This window comes from Calliphora vicina, chromosome 4, assembly GCF_958450345.1.
Source record: "Calliphora vicina chromosome 4, idCalVici1.1, whole genome shotgun sequence".
Taxonomy (NCBI): Eukaryota; Metazoa; Arthropoda; class Insecta; order Diptera; family Calliphoridae; genus Calliphora; species Calliphora vicina.
The window spans coordinates 42,638,187-42,658,325 of record NC_088783.1 but is presented as its reverse complement, the minus strand read 5'-3'; the positions used below and the strand labels follow the sequence as shown (position 1 = coordinate 42,658,325).

The 20,139-nt window shown below is 32.5% G+C and overlaps 3 protein-coding genes across 3 annotated transcripts; all 3 read right to left on the bottom strand.

Moving 5' to 3' along the window:
* Positions 1-1,621: 1,621 nt before the first annotated feature.
* Positions 1,622-2,074, bottom strand: LOC135958375 (uncharacterized). The gene has a single exon (XM_065509279.1). It carries the CDS (start codon positions 2,072-2,074, stop codon positions 1,622-1,624), a length of 453 nt encoding a protein of 150 aa, XP_065365351.1.
* A 6,458-nt stretch (positions 2,075-8,532) lies between these two features.
* LOC135958374 (uncharacterized) lies at positions 8,533-9,174 on the bottom strand. Its single transcript, XM_065509278.1, has 2 exons — positions 8,844-9,174; positions 8,533-8,798 (listed from the first exon to the last, which is right to left on the bottom strand). Exons 1-2 carry the CDS (start codon positions 9,172-9,174, stop codon positions 8,698-8,700), a joined length of 432 nt encoding a protein of 143 aa, XP_065365350.1. The 3' UTR covers positions 8,533-8,697.
* Positions 9,175-18,906: 9,732 nt separating this feature from the next.
* On the bottom strand, positions 18,907-19,441 carry LOC135958850 (uncharacterized). Its single transcript, XM_065509785.1, has one exon. It carries the CDS (start codon positions 19,374-19,376, stop codon positions 19,059-19,061), a length of 318 nt encoding a protein of 105 aa, XP_065365857.1. The 5' UTR covers positions 19,377-19,441; the 3' UTR covers positions 18,907-19,058.
* Positions 19,442-20,139: the final 698 nt, after the last annotated feature.

Sequence of the window (20,139 nt, the reverse complement as noted above, 5' to 3'; positions counted from 1 at the left end):
CGGTCCATAATTGGTCATAGCTCCTATATAAGGCCCACTTCCGAAAATCACTCAAAAATATAAATTATTGAAATTTTAAATGAAAAATTTGTTGCTTTTTTACTTAGTGTTGGGTATTGAACGACCGTACTTCCTTACTTGTTTTTATTATGTACCTATGCAAAAATCACTTGTTCAAAAATTAAAATCTTGAGAAAATCAATTCAGTAAAGAATAAGTACATACAAATTATCATTTCTAAATAATAAACTCACCTGAAATACAATTTTCATTTCTTTACATATTTACAAATTAAATACCCGAACCGATTACCGTTTAATTTACACTAGCTAAACTCTATTATGCTTCCTTCCTAACTCAATTCAGTTCAAACTTTGAACTTCAAAGCAATGAATTCTCCATGGCAATGTATTTGTTTCTGTAAAAAAAAATAATCTCTTCATTTACTAAATTAAGTTCACTTTTTTTTCTTGTTCTTCTCTTATTTATTTAGATTTTGTTTGCTCTTATTTTTCCATTCATGTTTTTGCTATATGCAAAAACAATAACAAACAACAACACACATTTGAATGAACAGCATCACGCGACACACACACAAATCATGTGTAAAGGGCTTAAGTTTAGAAAATGAACAACAACAACTAAGCACATAAGTATTATAATTTAGCTTTTTTCACAGATTTATTTTAATAAAAACTTTATTTTAATGCAATAATTTCTTATAATTATTAAATAACTATTTTATTTAAATAAACTAAGACGTTTAATATTTTATTTAACACTTTTACACTATTTATAACTTTCTATTAACGACGGACAACACAAAATATAACGACGACTTTAAAAACGAACGATTTTAGAGGAGACCGTGTAAAGAACTAAAATGTTTGGCAAACAGAGCAGAGCTGTCAGTTCAAGTGGAATTCTATTTGATAGGAGGCAAGGCGAATTTATATACCAGGTTATATCCAAGGCGAATCTAATCTTAGATTCGCCTTGGTTATATCGGTAACAAATTCAAGCGAATACGAGCGAATTCATTTGTATTTGCTTGAATTTGCCAGAATTCGATAAAAAGACGAAATGCGCAATATAGGATTTGATTTTAGACCTTTGGTTTCTTGAGGAAGCTTTCTTAGAATTTTCCGTAGATTGCGTTTCTGCTATACGATTTTTTACTTTTTGATCGTCCATACAAATCGACAGTTTTTGTATTTCATTTGCCCATAGATGTTTAAATACGAGAAAAATGTCTGATGATAAACTATTTCATCGATAACCCATTATAACTAGATACAAAAAAATCATAGAATTTCATGCATATCCTCAAATCCCAATTTATAAATTGTCAAAAATTTGTTTAAATGAAATTTAAAAAAAAATTCATTTCTAATAACCCCTAACTGAGTAGCACTAAATTTTAACTAATTAAATAAATAGTTAATCTCATTAATTTGTTTTATGCAAAAAATTATATAAAATTTATTTATTACTTAGAAGTTTTAAAATGAACACATAGCATTTTATTAATACAGAAGATATACTAAGGTTTTAGTTAGTTATCAATCATATCAATAGCATCAGTATTTAAGGTCATAGATTTTTAAACTGAGGAGAGAAATTACCATCCTTTACCACCTCCACCACCTCCTTTACCACCATAGCCTCCACTGGAACCACCGCCATAACCGCTACCACCTCCCTTCTTGCCACCGCCACCACCGCCTCCTTTGGAGATGATAACGTAACCTCCGCCGCCGCCTTTTCCACCACCACCGCCATAACCTCCGCCGCCACCACCTTTTTTGCCACCACCACCACCGCCATATCCTCCGCCGCCACCACCTTTTTTACCACCACCTCCACCGCTGCTATAACCACCACCACCATAACCGCCACCGCCTCCCTTCTTGCCGCCACCACCACCACCTCCTTTGGAGAATACAATGTAACCGCCGCCGCCGCCTCCTTTTCCACCACCACCGCCATAACCTCCACCGCCACCTTTTTTGCCACCACCTGAAACAGCCACCACTGCCAAGCAAATTGCAAACAACATCACAAATACACGCATTTTTAAAAACACCAACTTATTTTATTTATGATTACAATTTCTTAAAATCCGTTAATACAAATTGATTTGCTTCCAACACAACAATTTGTTAAATCCAACTGACTATGAAAATTATAATCCATGAAGCCTTTATATACATTTTCTAACTGTTCTTCTCGATTGTTGCAACTTAGAATTCAGTGTCCATGAATGTTGATATTTTTCTAACTTTTCCCTTTTACGGCAATTAGTCAACTGTATTTGACTAATTGCTTTAATAAATTTTTTTTATTATTTGGATGTAAAACTTAAAAATGATAGATTTTTAAAAATTTTTAGCTTTCGTTTTGAGACATTTGTACAATATAAATTTATGCTGGCAACATATAGATTCTGAGCCAAATGAATCAAGCCAATTTTGGATACTCTGTTCTGAAGTGAAGTTTATCCCAGAGAGAGCGTTCTGCATCGATCGAAACAAATAGTAGTCGGACGAAGCAAGGTCTGAACTATAAGGCGGGAGAGACAAAACTTCCCAACCACTTCTTTTGCAATTCGGTTAATGCTCCCTTCAAACGGATCAGTTGCATTCGGTACAGCAGCTTATATTATACAGGACTCTTTTGGTTTCACCAAAAACATAACATTACCTTAGCGCCATGCGTATTTGGCTATGGCGTGGTTCGGCTGGTGGACCGGTCTTCACATTACGCTTCGGCTTATTGTAATCGATCCATTTTTCATCGCAAGTATTGATTCGGTGAAAAAATGATTTTCATTTATAGCGTTCAAACATCATTTCGAAGATGCAAAATATTCTTTCAATTCGTAAGGTCTTCAATTTTGGATAAATCCTACTCCTTGAGTAGCTCCCAATGATTTTACAAGCTCTTGTTGAGTTTGACAACAATCTTCATGGAGTAATCAAACTTTTTTTGCTGCCCTGGGCGATATTTATGTTTCGTGACCAAATCACATTCACCATAAGCTTCGGTGAGCAATAGGTGTGTTTCAGCGGTACTTTTTTCAAATTAAAGAAGTAAAGCAAAACTTCCTGAATATGACGCTTTGTTTTCATAAAATTCGACATTTTAGAAGCAGACGACAGATATGTACCCTTCAAAATGACATATGTATAAGTTGTTAAAAACCAAAACCTTATTCAAATGATTATTATCATTAGTGAGGCTTTTCGCACTGCGACACATAAGATCTTTTGCACAGTCTTAGATTTTTCATCCAAACATATTTAGGCTACATATGAAGCCAACTATTCTATTTGGTGAGAGATCAATTACGTCCACCATGGCTATAAAAACCCTTTCGTGCCATTTAGTTCTATACATTGACAGCATTGGCCAGTCGCATAGAACATGTTCAGAGGTTTCGACATGAAGTTCACAAAACCTGCACTGTTAATTTTCAAAATTACCTAAAATAAAATGGTGAACCACAGTGGCCGGTAAATAAGCCAGTAGATATTTGCATGTAAACCTTTACGAGCGAAAGCAACAACTAGGATCTACATTTGGATAGGGTTATGAACCGTTTAGACTGTCTTAGTCCTGGTAAATTACCCCAAAATCGGGCAAATTCCGATTTAACCCAAGAACGAATATGTTCAATAGTGTATCCAGGGGGAATGCCAAAAAACCAGGTACCCAGCGTAATGTGAGATCATTATGTGCATTGAGTTCATTCAAGGATATCCAGCAGTCCAAAACAACACAAGACCTCAATTCATACGAGTATAAGGCTTTAAAGCAGCCTGGCAATCCGACATGATAAATATCTTAGTATTCCTTAATAGATGACATAGCATTCAAATGATAAGCCATATATTGTCAAGCATTTTTAAGTAATACACCAAATACTAATTGAGTTTAATGAAATCTACAAAACGTAAAATATCACCTTCGCCAGCTTTTTTTTTGTAAATTTTATAAAAAATTTAATTCAAGATAAAACAAGTAAGAAAGTATGGTCGGTCAAGCCCGACCATATAATACCCTACACTAAGTAAAAGAGCAAAAAAAATTTTTCTTTTAAAATTTAAATAATTTATATTTTTGAGTGATTTTCGGAAGTGGGCCTTATATGGGGGCTATGACCAATTATGGACCGATCACCATGAAATTAGGTCGTGTGATTATGTGTATATGTTAACTATGTTGAATTTTGTGTGTTTACCAACATTTTTAAGCGATTTATGCACGTTAAAGTGATTTTCGGAAGCGGGTCTATATGGGAGCTATGACTAATTATGGACCGATCGTAACGAAATTTGGTGACATGAATTTTGTGTATATAAAACTTATTTGGAGCGGAATTTGTGGAGATACATATATAAATTAAACATTTATGACCGATAAAGTCCAATTTCGGGAGGACATTTGTATGGAGGCTAGGTGAAATAATGGATTTCAGCCAGTTTCAATAGGCTTGGTCCTTGAGCCGAAAGAATAATATGTATCAAATTTCATCGAAATATCTTCAAAATTGCGACCTGTACTCTGCGCACAAGGTTTACATGGACAGCCAGCCAGCCAGCCAACCAGACGGACGGACGGACGGACGGACATCGCTTAATCGACTCAGAAAGTGATTCTAAGTCGATCGGTATACTTTAAGGTGGGTGTTAGACTAATATTTTTGGGCGTTACAAACATCTGCACAAACGCATAATACCCTCCCCACTATGGTGGTGTAGGGTATAATTAACCATTAACATTAAAATACCAGCAATTACCGTTGCCGCTAAAATCTTGTTTTTTAACCGTTTCGAATCGGTTACCAGTTTAACACCACCGAATTGCTGGTTTCGTTATAAAAACAGTGATCTGTAAATTTTAACCCTCTAACCCGCAAACTTTAAAAATCTAAAAAAAGTTGTCGAATAATTTTTTTAGGATAATTATGACCCAATAAACTCAGAAAAGCCATCAGAAAATAATTTGCAAATTAAGTTTAGGAACCAGGTGCAAAAAGGTGAAGAGTGCCTCAGGACATTGTTGCCGGTTTAGGTGTAAAAAATAATAATTTATGATACTAAAAAAAACTAATGGAAAAGAACTAATAAAAAATATTTCGAATAGATCGGGCGACTAAAAGTTAGTAAAACTTTTATTTAAAACAAAATGACAAAATTTCACATTCTAAAATTATAACATCACTCACAAAACAGCTGACAGAACAAAAACTAAAAGTCAGAATGCATTTCGACCTTCGAGGGAAATGTTAACAAATCTGTAGCTAAAGTTACAGTTAAATTTAAAAAAAAAACAAGTAAGAAAGTATGGTCGATCAAGCCCGACCATATAATACCCTACACTAAGTAAAAGGGCAAAAAATTTTCTTTTAAAATTTCAATGATTTATTTTCGTGAATGATTTTCGAAAGAGTGCATTATATGACTAATTACACTATGCAACAAATGAAGACTTTTGGAAAAACACAAAATCAAACAGTATAGGTTCGACTCTACTACCCTATACTCAGTTTGTCCATTTTGGTGACCGAATTTATTTATGGGCCCCCAAAGTTTCTGAAAATCAGTTTGGCCTCTAAAAAAGGTGTCGCCAGTTTTTGGTTAACAGCCAATTCAGACTTTATGATACGGCAAATAAATTTTGTTAAAACTGTTTTCCAAAAAATAGCTTTTTCGTGCACTTGTGTTGAAAAAATAAAGGAAGAAAAAATGTTTTTGCTTTTTTTGGAATAACTTCCAGGGACTCCTAATTTTTCACTAACAATGTAGTGGCAAAGTTGTAGCTACGGCAAATCTGAACAACTCTTGTGAACATATCAATGCAATCTGAACATATCTAGGCACTCTAAATAGATGTCAAAAATCACTTTGTAGCTTAAAAATTTTAGTTTTTTAAGGTCCATGATTATGGACCGATCATCACAAAATTAGGTCGTGTAATTTATATTTATATGTGTTTAATTTTATATGTATACCAACATTTTTAAGAGATTTATGCTCGTTAAAGTGATTTTCAGAAGCGGGCCTTATATGGGAGCTATGATTAATTATGGACCGATTTCATGGTGATTAAATATGAAAGTTATTAACGTTGAATTTTAAGTGCATACCGACATTTTTTAGAGATTTATGCACGTTAAACTGATTTTCGAAAGCGGGTGAATTTTGTATATATAAAACTTATTTGGAGCTAAATTTGTGGATATACATATATAAATTAAACATTTATGACCGATAAAGTCTAATTTCGGCAGGACATTTGTATGAAATAATGGACCGATTACTGCCAGTTTCAATAGGCTCCGTCCTTGATAATTTTATCGAAATATATTCAAAATTGCGACCTGTACTCTGCGCACAAGGTTTACATGGACAGCCAGCCAGACGTAAGTGATTCTAAGTCGATCGGTATACTTTAAGGTGGGTTTTAAACTAATTTCACGTTCTAAAATTATGACATCACTCCCGATCTTCGAGGGAAATGTTAACAAATCTGTAACTAACGTCACAGTTAAATTTAAAAAAAAATGTATATATATATATAATTACTTTTTGAGATAATTGGTGTTTTGTAATGCGTGCCTTGAGGTACCCTTGCGGCTTATAGGGTTAAGACATGTTATAACTCGACTGGAAAAATAAACTGCATTATATCCTAAATTGGTCACTGAAGTCATATTTCTAAAGGCTCATTAATTCATTTGTGATATGCAGATGATCAAAATCAGATCGCTCATTCAACCAAAAACGTGCTTCATCACTGAACTCAGAAAAGAGAATTTCCTGATATTAATAAGGTAGTTTAATTTGGAATTGATCAATTTATGTAGGCCTAGGAGTTTTTGGACCCTGTTATCATTTCATGGTATCCATATTAATGGCTGTTTAATTTTCAATTTCCTATTACAAATACTTATAAATTTAAATTAAATAAACAAAGTATATTTTATCTGCTATTAATAACTTAAAAATTTATGAGATTTTCAATAATTAAACTTGTCCATCTTCAATTTGCAATTGCTAGACAATTTTAATCAATTCTAATGAACTTGAACTATAAAAATTATAATTTAACAATTTAATAGCAAATTGTCATTAAAATGTTTTTAAAATTAATAAAAACTAAAACAAAATTTTACATAAAATACACATGATTTTCGAAAAGTTATTATTGGTGATACAGATGCCGTGATTTGTTCAAAAGACACTTGTTCGTTACTACTTAATAGAAATTAATGATTTTCATATTTTATTGATTTTGAAAATGAGCAAAAAAAAAATTGTGTTTAAAAATTCAAATAAATAGTCAATGTATTTATTAATTTTTTATAATGTTTGAATTTGTATGTGGGAATTGGAATTAGAATTCTGTAATTTGTATTGAATAGTAACTTTAATAAGTAGTAATTGAAAATTACTATGTTGTGAGAAGATTTTATTTACTACTGGTGTAAATAATGAAATAATTTCGATTACAGAAGTTGTAAGACCTTTTGGAGGTTAAATAGATATAGTTAAAGGGAAAGCGAAATTGTGTATTAAAATGATAACACAAAAAATATTGTATATAAATGGTATAACATCTAATATTCATGATAAACTGGAAATAAAACTGAAATCAAAATATTTATTGTTCTTTTTTTGTTCATTAACCCCTTGTAGACCAAGGCTTTAAATCGTTGAAAAAGTTTTATTTTTTTTATGAAATATTGAGAATAAGGACTTCAGGAAGTTGAGGACCTGCAAGGATCCGAAATGGACCTGGTACCGTTGGGACAGCATCAGCCAAAAGATAAAAAAAGTCATAGATTTTTGTTTACATTTTATTAATATATTGATTAGTTTTGTAACTTTTATAAAATTTTATATCACAAGTCTATTTTATGGTATTTTACGAAACAGTATTTTTTGTCATTACACCATAAATAAACATCACAATGAGAACATGAAATAATTCACTGTTATTCTGGGTAATCAAGTTTGCCAATAGGCAAAAAGATATATTATTCCAAAGATGATAGCGTACTTCAAAGTACTTTTGGGCAAAAAGGGTCAAAATATGTTTTGTTTTCATTTTGTAAGCTTATTATTGTTTGGTACTTATAAGTACCGTCGGCCGACAAAGGGTTAAAATGGGCAAAACAATGGTCGGTTGTATTTTATAGCATTTTAAGCATTGACCCTTGACCTCCGTATTTATCTGTTTTTTAAAATCTGGGGAATATTTGGTCTGTTCAATAACAAAAAACTATTACGAATTATCACAAATTATTTATAAATTTTCCAGTTTTTCAATACAAATTTAAATTTTTTGTGTGCAAATTATTATTACCAAAATTTTTGTTTTTACCCAAATCAAGTCTATTTGAATTGAAGCCACCAATTGATCCAACTATTTTTTCACCATTTTCCAATAAAACACATTAATTTCTAAATAAATTTCTTTTAGCCTTAAATTTTAACTCATCAAATAAATAGTGAATCGCATTAATTTGTTTTATGCAAAAAAATTATATAAAATTTATTTATTAGAAGTTTTAAAATGAACACATAGCATTTTATTAATACAGAAGATATACTAAGGTTTTAGTTATTTATCAATAATATCAATAGCAGCAGTATTTAAGGTCATAGAGTTTTAAACTGAGGAGAGAAATTACCAGCCGCCACCTCCACTTTTACCACCATAACCGCCTGAACTGCCGCCACCATGACCACCACCACCGCCATAGCCACCACCGGAGCTACCACCATATCCTTTACCACCTCCTCCACCACCACCGCCATATCCTCCACTGGAACCGCCGCCATAGCCTCCTTTGCCGCCGCCGCCACCACCGCCTCCTTTGGAAATAATAATATAACCACCGCCGCCGCCTCCGCTTTTTCCACCACCACCACCATAACCTCCGCCGCCACCACCTCTTTTGCCTCCACCACCTCCGCTGCTATAACCACCACCACCACCATGGCCGCCGCTGCTATAACCACCACCACCACCATGGCCGCCACCGCCATAACCTCCACCGCCACCACCATGTCCTCCGCCGCCACCACCTCCTCCTCCTAGATATCCTCCTGAAACAGCCACCGCTGCCAAACAAATTGCAAACAACACCACAAATCCACGCATTTTTAAAAACACAAACTAACTTATTTATGTATGAATGATTATAATTTCTTAAAATCCGTTAATACAAATTGATTTGCTTCCAACACAACAATTTATCAAATCCGACTGACTATGAAAATCATAATCCATGCAGCCTTTATATACATTTTCCAAGTGTTCTTCTCGTTTATTGCAAACTTAGAATTCAGTGTGCTTGTATGTTGCTATTTTTCTAACTTTTCCCTTTTACAGCAATTAGTCAAGTGTATTTGCAGTATATTTAATAAATTTTATTATTATTTTTTTAGTTTTTTTTTCCTTTTGTTTTATAGAATCAAAGCATGAACATCATTTAATTTGTTTGTTTATTTTTTTTTAATTTTTTTATTTGCAATTTTCAGCTACCAATTGCACTTCACTATAGACACTTTAATCTTCATTGTTGTAATAGATTACAAAACGATTTCACATTCACTTGGTAGCAAAATTGAATTAAAGTTGAACAATGAAGACGTACAATGTTGTAAAATCATACGAACATTGTAAAATATGACTGAATGCATGGCAAAAAGGTAAGAGAGTTAAGCTGGCTTGTAAGTCACCTTTAAAAAGGAGTGTACAGAAGGTAAGATAAAGACAAATGAAAGAATTGAATCCAACTCCCTTGGACCTAATTCATTGTTTTATCTCGGGAATCTTCTGAAGTTAGTTTCCCAAAGTAAAACCAACCAGAAATTATAATAAGAATTATTAAATACATATAAGCTTATATTCAATGTTCGTTAGATCTGACATTTCAACCAAGACAACCGATCACGTAAAGATCATTCATTTCTCACCCACCAAACACCAAATAGCCCAATTATACAGTATCCACTTATCCTAGACACCAGTACAGACAGATCTAACCTAGTGATCGAAAATAAAGCAGTAGTGCATCCTATATTCAGATGCAGTGGCATTTTAAGTGTTCAACAATCTACTCCACCCATATCATAAGAAATTATTCAGCCCAATCATAAATAAAAAATCCGGGGGAGTTTTTTCCCTTTTCCCATTTTTAACACTGAATTTGAATAGGAAAGGGGAAAAAAATGCCGCGGATTTTTTATTCGTGATTTGGCTCATTATGTTTAAAAGAAGTAAGAATGTCCACTTATCCAAGTCACCGTTAGTAATAAGGTTGTACCCAATATATTCAGGTGTCCTCTCTTTTGGAACAGCTAAAGTACATCTGCCTACATATTCCACTGTTTTTCCCTGTGCTTCGATATCATATGATATTAAACAGATCTAAAACCTCGCTAAGAGCTGTGACTGTTTTATACCCTGAATTCGGCATAACTATGTGAAAACACACAGAATAGTATAGCTTAGAATTTCGACTACTAGAAATACCATTTCGATAAGCATCCCTTGACGGTATCAGGAGTGGTTTGTATTTAGAGATTTCTCTAAAGTATTTACTAACTCAAGCAATCCCACTTGATCTTCTTTAGTCATACAGTTGGCCAAAATGTAACAAACTATTACACGATAATATACACAAATTCTTGTTATTGGGACTATTCTTGATACTACAAGCTTGGGATACCTGCACTATAACCCATAAACCACAAGATCGACCAACAGGAAGCCGACTCCTTCATTTTGGTGTATTTAAAGATTTCTCTAAAATACCTACCAGAAGAAGCTATAACTTTTGAAAATGACGGAAACTGTTAACTTTGGAACATAATGCACCTCAAGATGTTGAAAAATTCACTATCCTGAACCTTAATGTTTTGAGAATATTCTCAACCTGTGACTTATGATATATACATCACCAAGATCAGCGATCTTGCTGCAATTTTTGAATTGAAGAGATGGGAATAGAGGAAAGCTTAATTAAACATATAGTTCGCGCGACAATGGAGATTTTGAATGGTCTGGTCCCAAGTCGCCTAATGTCTCCTTTTATCGATTTGTGGTGGCCGGTAAGATCAATAAGTTTTACCACTCCAGACTTGTATCTTTTGGGTTTTTTTACAATTCACGTATCTGTATGATCAATCCATAGACTTTAGGAAGCTCTTAAAGACAATATCCGACAAGAGAGAGCTAAGCTTTTGTCAGAAATTCTCGACCGAATTATTGAAATTACATATTATTAAATTCCAAATGGTCATTAATAATGGCCATTCTTAATGATTTAAATAAATATTCAGAAAACAATTTCATGTTAAAGGTATAAGAAAAAAAAATTTCGGATGATAGTTTCAGGCCTCCTATTATAAGAGCTGATGAGGAGATTGCAGATCTATATTAATCGTTTTTGTACACAGTTAATGGTGTTTTTATCACAACGCCCTCCACTTTCCAGGAATTTAAGATAAAATACAACGAGTAAATCCTCTATATCCAAGAAGCTTTGAGATCAGATACGATCTAGAGCTCTGTAAAATTCCATCAGGTCGGGACGATTTATATGACATAAAATGAGAGGATCTTCAGTAAGGATAGTAAATACACCATTGAGAGAGCTCAATTTGCAAGGCAAAAAGGAAATTATTTTAGCTGACAAGATATTTCAAAGACATTCGACAAAAAAATTTCCATTATGCAGGTTTCACACATCTCATCTCGTTCTTAGATGTTCTAAATCATAATTTATAGGCAGTCCAATCTCGTAAAGCCTAATTCCAATACCACATTGAAAAGCCTATCGACCAAAAATGTCAAATCGATCTTTGTTTCCAATTCACATCAGAGAAATAACCATATTATCAAATTCTTCAGAAAAAATTAAAAAATTTTGTGGTCCAAAATCCATACGGTGATTTGGCAGCAGTGACTGCCAGCTTTTATGAAACATTTCTACAATATAAAATAAATTTAAGTGTTTTCCATTGTTAGCTATGACCATTTCCCAATTTTTAGACAACATGGATACTTTTGAGGCCTAGAATCAAGCCAATTTCGGATACTCTGTTCTAAGAAAGAGCGTTCTGCATCGATCGTAACAAATAGTTTTCGGACTATAAGTCGGATGAGGCAAAACTTCCCAAACACTTAATTTTAAATAGTTTTTAACAGATATTACAACATGTGGCCGAGCGTTGCCATGATGGAATATTGCGGTTTCATGTATGGCCGCTTATTCTTGGAGTTTTTCGGCAAAATGCTCGCTTCAAACGAATCAGTTGCGTTCGGTACAGGTTCCATGCGATAGTCTATTTACATTTCAGGAGCTCATAACAGTTAGAACCCATCTGCTCCCACCAAATAAACAGCATTACCTTAGCGCCATGGTGTCGATTCGGCGATCACTTACTCTTCGAGTTATCGTAAAGGATACATTTTTCATCGCAAGTAATGATTCGGCGCAAAAACGATTTTTATTTACAGCGTTCAAACATTATTTCAGACATACAAAATCGTCTTTCAAGGTCTCCCAGTTTCAATATTATTTGGATTAAGGCTGCTGTTCGCAAAGGTTTTGAAATTGCTTCTTGAATAGCTCCCAAAAATCACACTTCTGAACCGAGCAAACCATCTTGCATGTTGAAACCGATTGTACACCGATAAGCTTCGATGATCAATCGGTGTGCTTCAGCGAAATTTTTTAAAATTAAAGAAGTAAAACAAAATTTCCCGCATACGACGCTTTGTTGGCACAAAATTCGACATTCTACAAGCCTAAAAAATATCAACGATTACAGAAACCACAGAAAATAATAGAAAGTGACATATAAGTTATTAAAAACAAAAACCGTGTTCAATAGATACGCTATCTATTATTGGCGAAATATAGATATTTGCTCCAAATACAAAATAATTCTTTCATAGCAATATGAATCTAGATCAATAGAACACAGATTTGCGTAAATGGTGATCCATTACATATTTACTTTTCAACCAAATTGTCTAATTTTTAATAACAAATATTTTATTCCAAATACCCAAGCCATTCGCAATCAACAGAGAGAAAGAGGGACATTGCTAGATCTTGTTAGAATTTCATAAAGTACAATTTGGTGTCCCCCATCAATATTTTTTTATATGTACCCTATCTTTATAATGGCAGGTATTAAAAATACAACATCTGTGACATCAAATATACATAGAGACATGATCCATAATGATCTTATAAACTGTGAGTTCCCTTAATAATTTTTGTTCTAAACCACTCAAATATAACTTCAATGCAATTCATGATTTTCATATAAATTTGATGATGGCTAAATCATGATTTAACAATTATAATATTTTATGATCTGTTTATATGGATTTACAATTAATTACTATTGTGTTTTTTTATTTTTGTTTCTTGCTCATTGCAAAATGTGCATAAATGATGGCAAGCATGTGTGAAAGTAACTAGAATTTATGAATTCTATAAAATGTTAAACTAAAATAGAAGTAGGTACATAAATAAACTTTTGTAATTAAACATTTTGCTAAAGTAGTAATTAACAAGTGTCATTAAACATAAGTTCATGCATAGCAATGAATTAAGTATTTATACATTCTAGATACATATATAAATATTTAGACATACATGTATGTAGAAGGAAGTGGTGTCTATATATTTTTAATTATGTTCATATTAACATATGAAGAGGGCTCTTCAAAAATAAATTCCATTTAAAAATGTTGTAACATCTATTTTGATGCGTGTTTAGAATCAAATAATAAGTTATAAATACTTTCATGAAATATATTGTTTAGTTTAATTTCCAGGCCTAAGTTTTCCACCTAGTATTGTGTTGTACATTATTTTTCTGTCTACAATTATTTCTCTTAAATAAATGTAAAATTTTTGTTTTATACTTTCTTAGCAAACCCTCGTACTTGCTTTCAAATATCTTTTATATATGTAGTCATTAACAAATTTGTTTAAAAACTAAATAAATTCGTAAATCTTCATAATTTGATATAACAGTTTTATAAACAAAAAAATAATAAATTATTTAAAATGTTTAAAAGCATCAAGCTTTGCACAGTAGTTGTAATATTTTATTACAAAACTATCTAATTATTTTTGGTTATAAATTAAACACATTTAGTTAATTTTATATTTAAGACTGCAACTATGCAAAGCTGTTATACCTATACTTATTTCATTTTATTTTATGTATTTAGTCTTACTTGAGTACCTAAATTGCCCACACTGATCATCATCATCATAAACGCGCTCCATGAATAAACGAACCACTTGTTTCAAGGTTACACAATTATTGTGCATAAATAAATGCAGGAACTAAAATGTATAATTAAATTTGAAGTAAGTGTAATATTTATGTATTAATAAATTCCCAGTTGGTAATTTTATGATCCTGCTGGCTTTTTAACTGTATCCATGTAAAACAAGTAAGAAAGTATGGTCGGTCAAGCCCGACCATATAATACCCTACACCAAGTAAATGAGTAAAAATATTTTTCTTTTAAAATATCAATAATTTATACTCGTGAGTGATTTTCGGAAGTGGGCCTTATATGGGAGCTATGATCACCATGAAATTAGATCGTGTGATTTATGTCTATATTAAAGTTAACTATGTTGAATTTTGTGTGTTTACCAACATTTTTAAGCGATTTATGCACGTTAAAGTGATTTTCGGAAGCGGGTCTATATGGGAGCTATGACTAATTATGGACCGATCGTAACAAAATTTGGTGACATGAATTTCGTGTATATAAAACTTATTTGGAGCGGAATTTGTGGAGATACATATATAAATTAAACATTTATGACCGATAAAGTCCAATTTCGGAAGGACATTTGTATGGGGGCTAGGTGAAATAGTGGACCGATTTCAGCCAGTTTCAATAGACATGGTCCTTGAGCCGAAAAAATAATATGTAACAAATTTGATCGAAATATCTTCAAAATTGCGACCTGTACTCTGCGCACAAGGTTTACATGGACAGCCAGCCAGCCGACCAGACAGACGGACTGACGGACGGACATCGCTTAATCGACTCAGAAAGTGATTCTAAGTCGATCGGTATACTTTAAGGTGGGTGTTAGACTAATATTTTTTTGCGTTACAAACATCTGTACAAACGCATAATACCCTCCCCACTATGGTGGTGTAGGGTATAAAAACCTGATGCAAGCTGCGAGCTTCTCCCACTGACATACAGTGGGGTAGATGGCGAAAACAACGTTTAATAAATATCAGTATACTAATTTGAGTTATGCCACTTTAAATGATTTGGTTCATGTTGCAGTGTCGCGTTCTGTTACCTAAATCATGGCTTGTTATCAGTAGTCCACTATAGTTCTAATTAAAATCAAAATTTACTGACATAGTTGAAGCTGCTGAAAGGAAATTAAGATTAATATTGTATAAGGCAGAAAGAGAAATTATACTATATAACAAGTAAGAGAGCTATATTCGTCTGTACCGAATCTTCTATACCCTCCACCAAATTATAATTTAAAATACAAAATTAAAAAAAAAATTTCAAAATTGGTTTTGAATATTTAAAAATTGTTTTTTTTTAATTTTTTAACATTTTTTTTTTTAATTTTATTATTGAAAAAACTTTTATGACAACAAAATTTTTTTGTCATGAATCCAAAAACAGGGAATTTGGGTACCATACGGATTCAAGACGAGAGACCTTGAAAGAAGATTGTTCATGTCCGAAATGATGCTTGAACTCTATAAAAGAAAATCATTTTTGCACCGACTCATTACTTGCGATGAAAAATGGATCCATTACGATAACCTGAAGCGTAAGAGATCGTATGTGAAGCTCGGCCAAGTAGACGAATCGACTCCAAAGCCATATATTTAGGGCGCTAAGGTAAAATGCTCTGTATTTGGTGGGATCAAAAGGGTCCTATCTACTATGAGCTGGTGAAATCAGACCAGACCATGGAACCTATAGCGAACGCAACTAATTTGTTTGAAGTGAGTATTTGCCAAAAACGCCCAGAATATGCGGTCAGACCTGAAACCGTAATATTTCATCGTGGCAACGCACAGTGGTATGAGAAAAAAAAAGATGGAAATAAATCAGTAACTTCTAAACCCTTCGTTCGATTTGAATGAAATTTAACGCACGCAAAGAGGAAGTGTATTTGGACCTTATGGGCCTACCAGTAGCGGGACCAGGGGTCCCCAAATTAGGACATCTCGGCTATGTTCAATATTAAAAATGATCTTATTTCTTCGCTTGTGTTCCGATTTCAAAAAAATTACACATATAGAATCTTCTTGCCGAGCACTACATAAAACCTAGTCGTAGCTATCAATTATCTCTTACAGCTTAGGAGATATTCGCATTTGAAAATTAAATTTTCAACATTTTTACCCACCCTACTCTAGTTTTTTGATGAACTCGCTTCCAAATTTTTCCCCATTTTCTACATTTTTCTTTTGTAGATCAACAACAGACGTATATATCACGAATCAAGAAAGAATTGTTTAAAAATCATCACTGAATCCAAAGTTACATGAATTTGAATTTAAAAAATTTAAAAAAGGCGATTTTTCGCTATTTTTCTAAAAAAAAGTAAATTGAGAGTGCTGATTATGATGGCGTCATTAGTTTTTTTCCTAGAACCTCTTGTTTAAAAGATATAGGACATGTAATATTTGCATGATTTACACCTTTTTTGTATTATTCGCTTAATATTTAAATATCATTTCAATAACAGTATAAACGTACTTATAATAACACACTAATCGAGTCTCCATCGAGAGTTTAGGTGTCCTCATGCCGTGTTCTTTATTAATTTTTAACACCGCGATCTTTGATATTTTTTACAATGAAATATATTCTCCGAATATTGACCTTTAACCTTTTGAAACTAAAAAAATTTATTCACACCATTTTAAGTACAATAAATTTGGCTTTAAAAAGGAGCCAAACATTATTCAAAGTTATGGGCTATTATAAAAAGAAAATATATACATATTATATATCAAAGTGTAGGAAATTATGTCCTCTTTTCAAAAATGTAAAAAATTTCCAAGAATTAAAAAAATTACAGAAGGCTTTTTTCAATAATATGGGAATAACAAATGGCAGCTGATTTTTTGGGAAAATTTTAATTTTTAAAATTTTATGGCTAAAGCAATGTTTTTTGTAGATCTCGTCTAGAAGATTCCATATATATACAAATCTTTCAAATCGGATCGCAAACAAAAGTTTTTCATTATTTTGAATTTTTGGTATACCCGAGGTGCCCCACTTTGGGACATTCTGGCTCGCCTCCCCCCTTGGTTGTTTTATCCTAAATTCAAAACTTAAACTAATCAACACCTCCTCTATAGCCATGGGAAATTTTATTAAAATCGAGCTATTCGTTTAGAAGATACAGATTTATTTCCACTTTTTTTGAGATCCCCCACTGTGCTACAGTGGGTTACAATCGTGAAAAAATATTTTTTAACCCGAATTTTTTTTTCGCCAAAAAAACTTTTTCACTGATAAATTAAAAAAAAGAATTATTAAAAAATTAAAAAAGAAATTTTTATAAACAAATTTAAAACAAAAATTTTTTAATTTTGTTTATTTAAAAATATTTAAAATTTGTATTTTAAAGTATAATTTGGCGAATGATATATTTCTGTTCAATTTTGTATATGGTATGGTTCCTTCCAAACTGAATATATATGTACAAGATGCTGTCCGCAAGTTTAAAATGTCGACAATGCCAAATTCACTTGTGTTTGTTGTAGCGAAAAAACAAAGCAATAAAAACAGCAGGAATATTATGACAACGCAAATATATGCACTTAAATTAATTCCATGTTGTTTTTGTATTTAATGTTGAATTGCTGCCACCTTGTATAAATTCGCTTTGGTTTGTTTTTTGTTAATTCTATATTTGCAGGTACAGTGCAACTTCGACAATCCGGACACATATAGTTTTAGGCTCGGTCGGATTATCGAGTTGTCCGGACTATAGCAGTGAAAATTCTTGAAATAATCTGAGTGAATTAAAACATGAATCTACTCTTTTGGTGCATATATATTTATTCAAAAACCAAAATTCCTCTAATCCTGATTTTCTGCTTATTTCATAACTTTTCTATTTCCTAAAAGAAATTTTTATATTCAGTCCAATTATGAATAAAAAATCCACTGGAGTTTTTCCCTTCTCCCATTTTTATTGAATTTTATTTAGCAAAAATGGGAAAAGGGAAAAAACTCCCGCGGATTTTTTATTCATAATTGGACTGAATATAAAAATTTCAATACATTATTTTGGTTCAAATGTTAACGGGTCCACATTATAGGTATACGGAATACATTTTTTTATCTTCTAATTATTTTTTTTTTCGAATCAAGACTTTTGTAAAATATCCACTATTACTTTGAAGTTAATGTGTTTTATGTTTGCGAAATTAGACAAACACGCTTACGAGGTAAAGAACGGAAACTGAAGTGTGAACAACAAAACATTCGAGGTTAAAACGGTAAAACAACGGCATTTAATTTTTGTTCTTGCATAAAGAAACATTTTTCCGGATTCTAGAGGCAAAAATTTTAAATTGTCCGAAAAATATAAGCGTCCGAATTATTGGAGTGACCGGACTGGCGCATGTCCGAACTGTCGAAGTTGCACTGTATTTAGTTTTATTTATGTTGATATTTTATATATTTTTTTCTAATCACATCACTAATTATTCTATTTATCTCAGTCGTTTTGTTTTTATTTCGCTCTATTTACTTGATCCTTGATCTCTAAATTTGTCTGTCTTTATCTTTCAATCATCACTTTACTTGTTCTTCTTTTAAGAAAACACATTATTATTTAACATTTATATAAACAGAATTTTATTTCTCCATAATCTTCACCGAAACAATATTTAACTTTACAAAACATATTTTATAATATTTAACACAGCGTACTTCATGAAATATTTAACACTTTTTACAATACATTTCTCATAACATCTTTACCACCAACCACTGCCGCCACCATAACCACCACCATAGCCACCAGAGCTCCAGCCTCCTCCGTGGCCACCGCCAATGCGGATGACTTTAATGATTTTTGATCCACCACCATAACCACCGCCATAGCCACCACCATAGCCACCACCATATCCACCACTGTAACCACCACCATAACCTCCGCTAGACCATCCTCCATGACCTCCTCCATAGCCTCCTCCATAGCCACCACCATAGCCACCGCCGCCAGACCAACCAGAACGTATAAATCCTGCCGAGGCTACAGCAATTAAGGCAAATAAGATGATGAAAACTTTCATGGTTTTAAACTAGAGTTGATTCCTTGAATACTGTGTATAAAATCTGAATAATCGAATGCAGATCGAATGCTGCTGAAAGACTGTAATTAAACTGCACGTATCTTGGGGTATTTATATGGCCAAAAAATAAATTGTCAAAAGGGGCTTAAAACAACATGACATGTGGATACAGAAAGAACTTGGCCAGTAAATAAAAACCAAAAAAAACATTAAAAAAAAACTGTTAAAACACTCACAATATTGAAATAATATTACTTGTATAAATGTTGCAGATAAGTTGTTAAAATTGTTGCTGCTATTTTTTTTTAGGAGAGGCAGGAAGAAGATTTTTTGGTAACCAAATCACATACTAAACCAGAACATCGTCTTTATATAAATTTAATAGGTTTATATTCTTAATAAAAAAAAACAACTCTTTGCCTACATCCAGGGTCAACCACTATACTTCACTACATGCAGATAAATTGAAAGCTTTAGTTAAAATCTTTTAAATCTTTTATTTACCTGACACTTGACTGGACATGCTGGTATTTCCTACAATTGCATTCAATCATCTTTAATGTAGCCATGTACATGAGTATTGTATGGTATGTCTGCAGTTAATCACAGCAAAATAAAATAACTATTTGGCAAACCTCCCTGTTAACTGATTATCGAGCATCTTGATATTTTAGTTTTAATTTTGTTTCAGCCAAAAGAACAACATCTACTTCCAGTTTTAATAATTCCAGTTACAATTTAAGCCTCTTAGTTTTGTAATAAA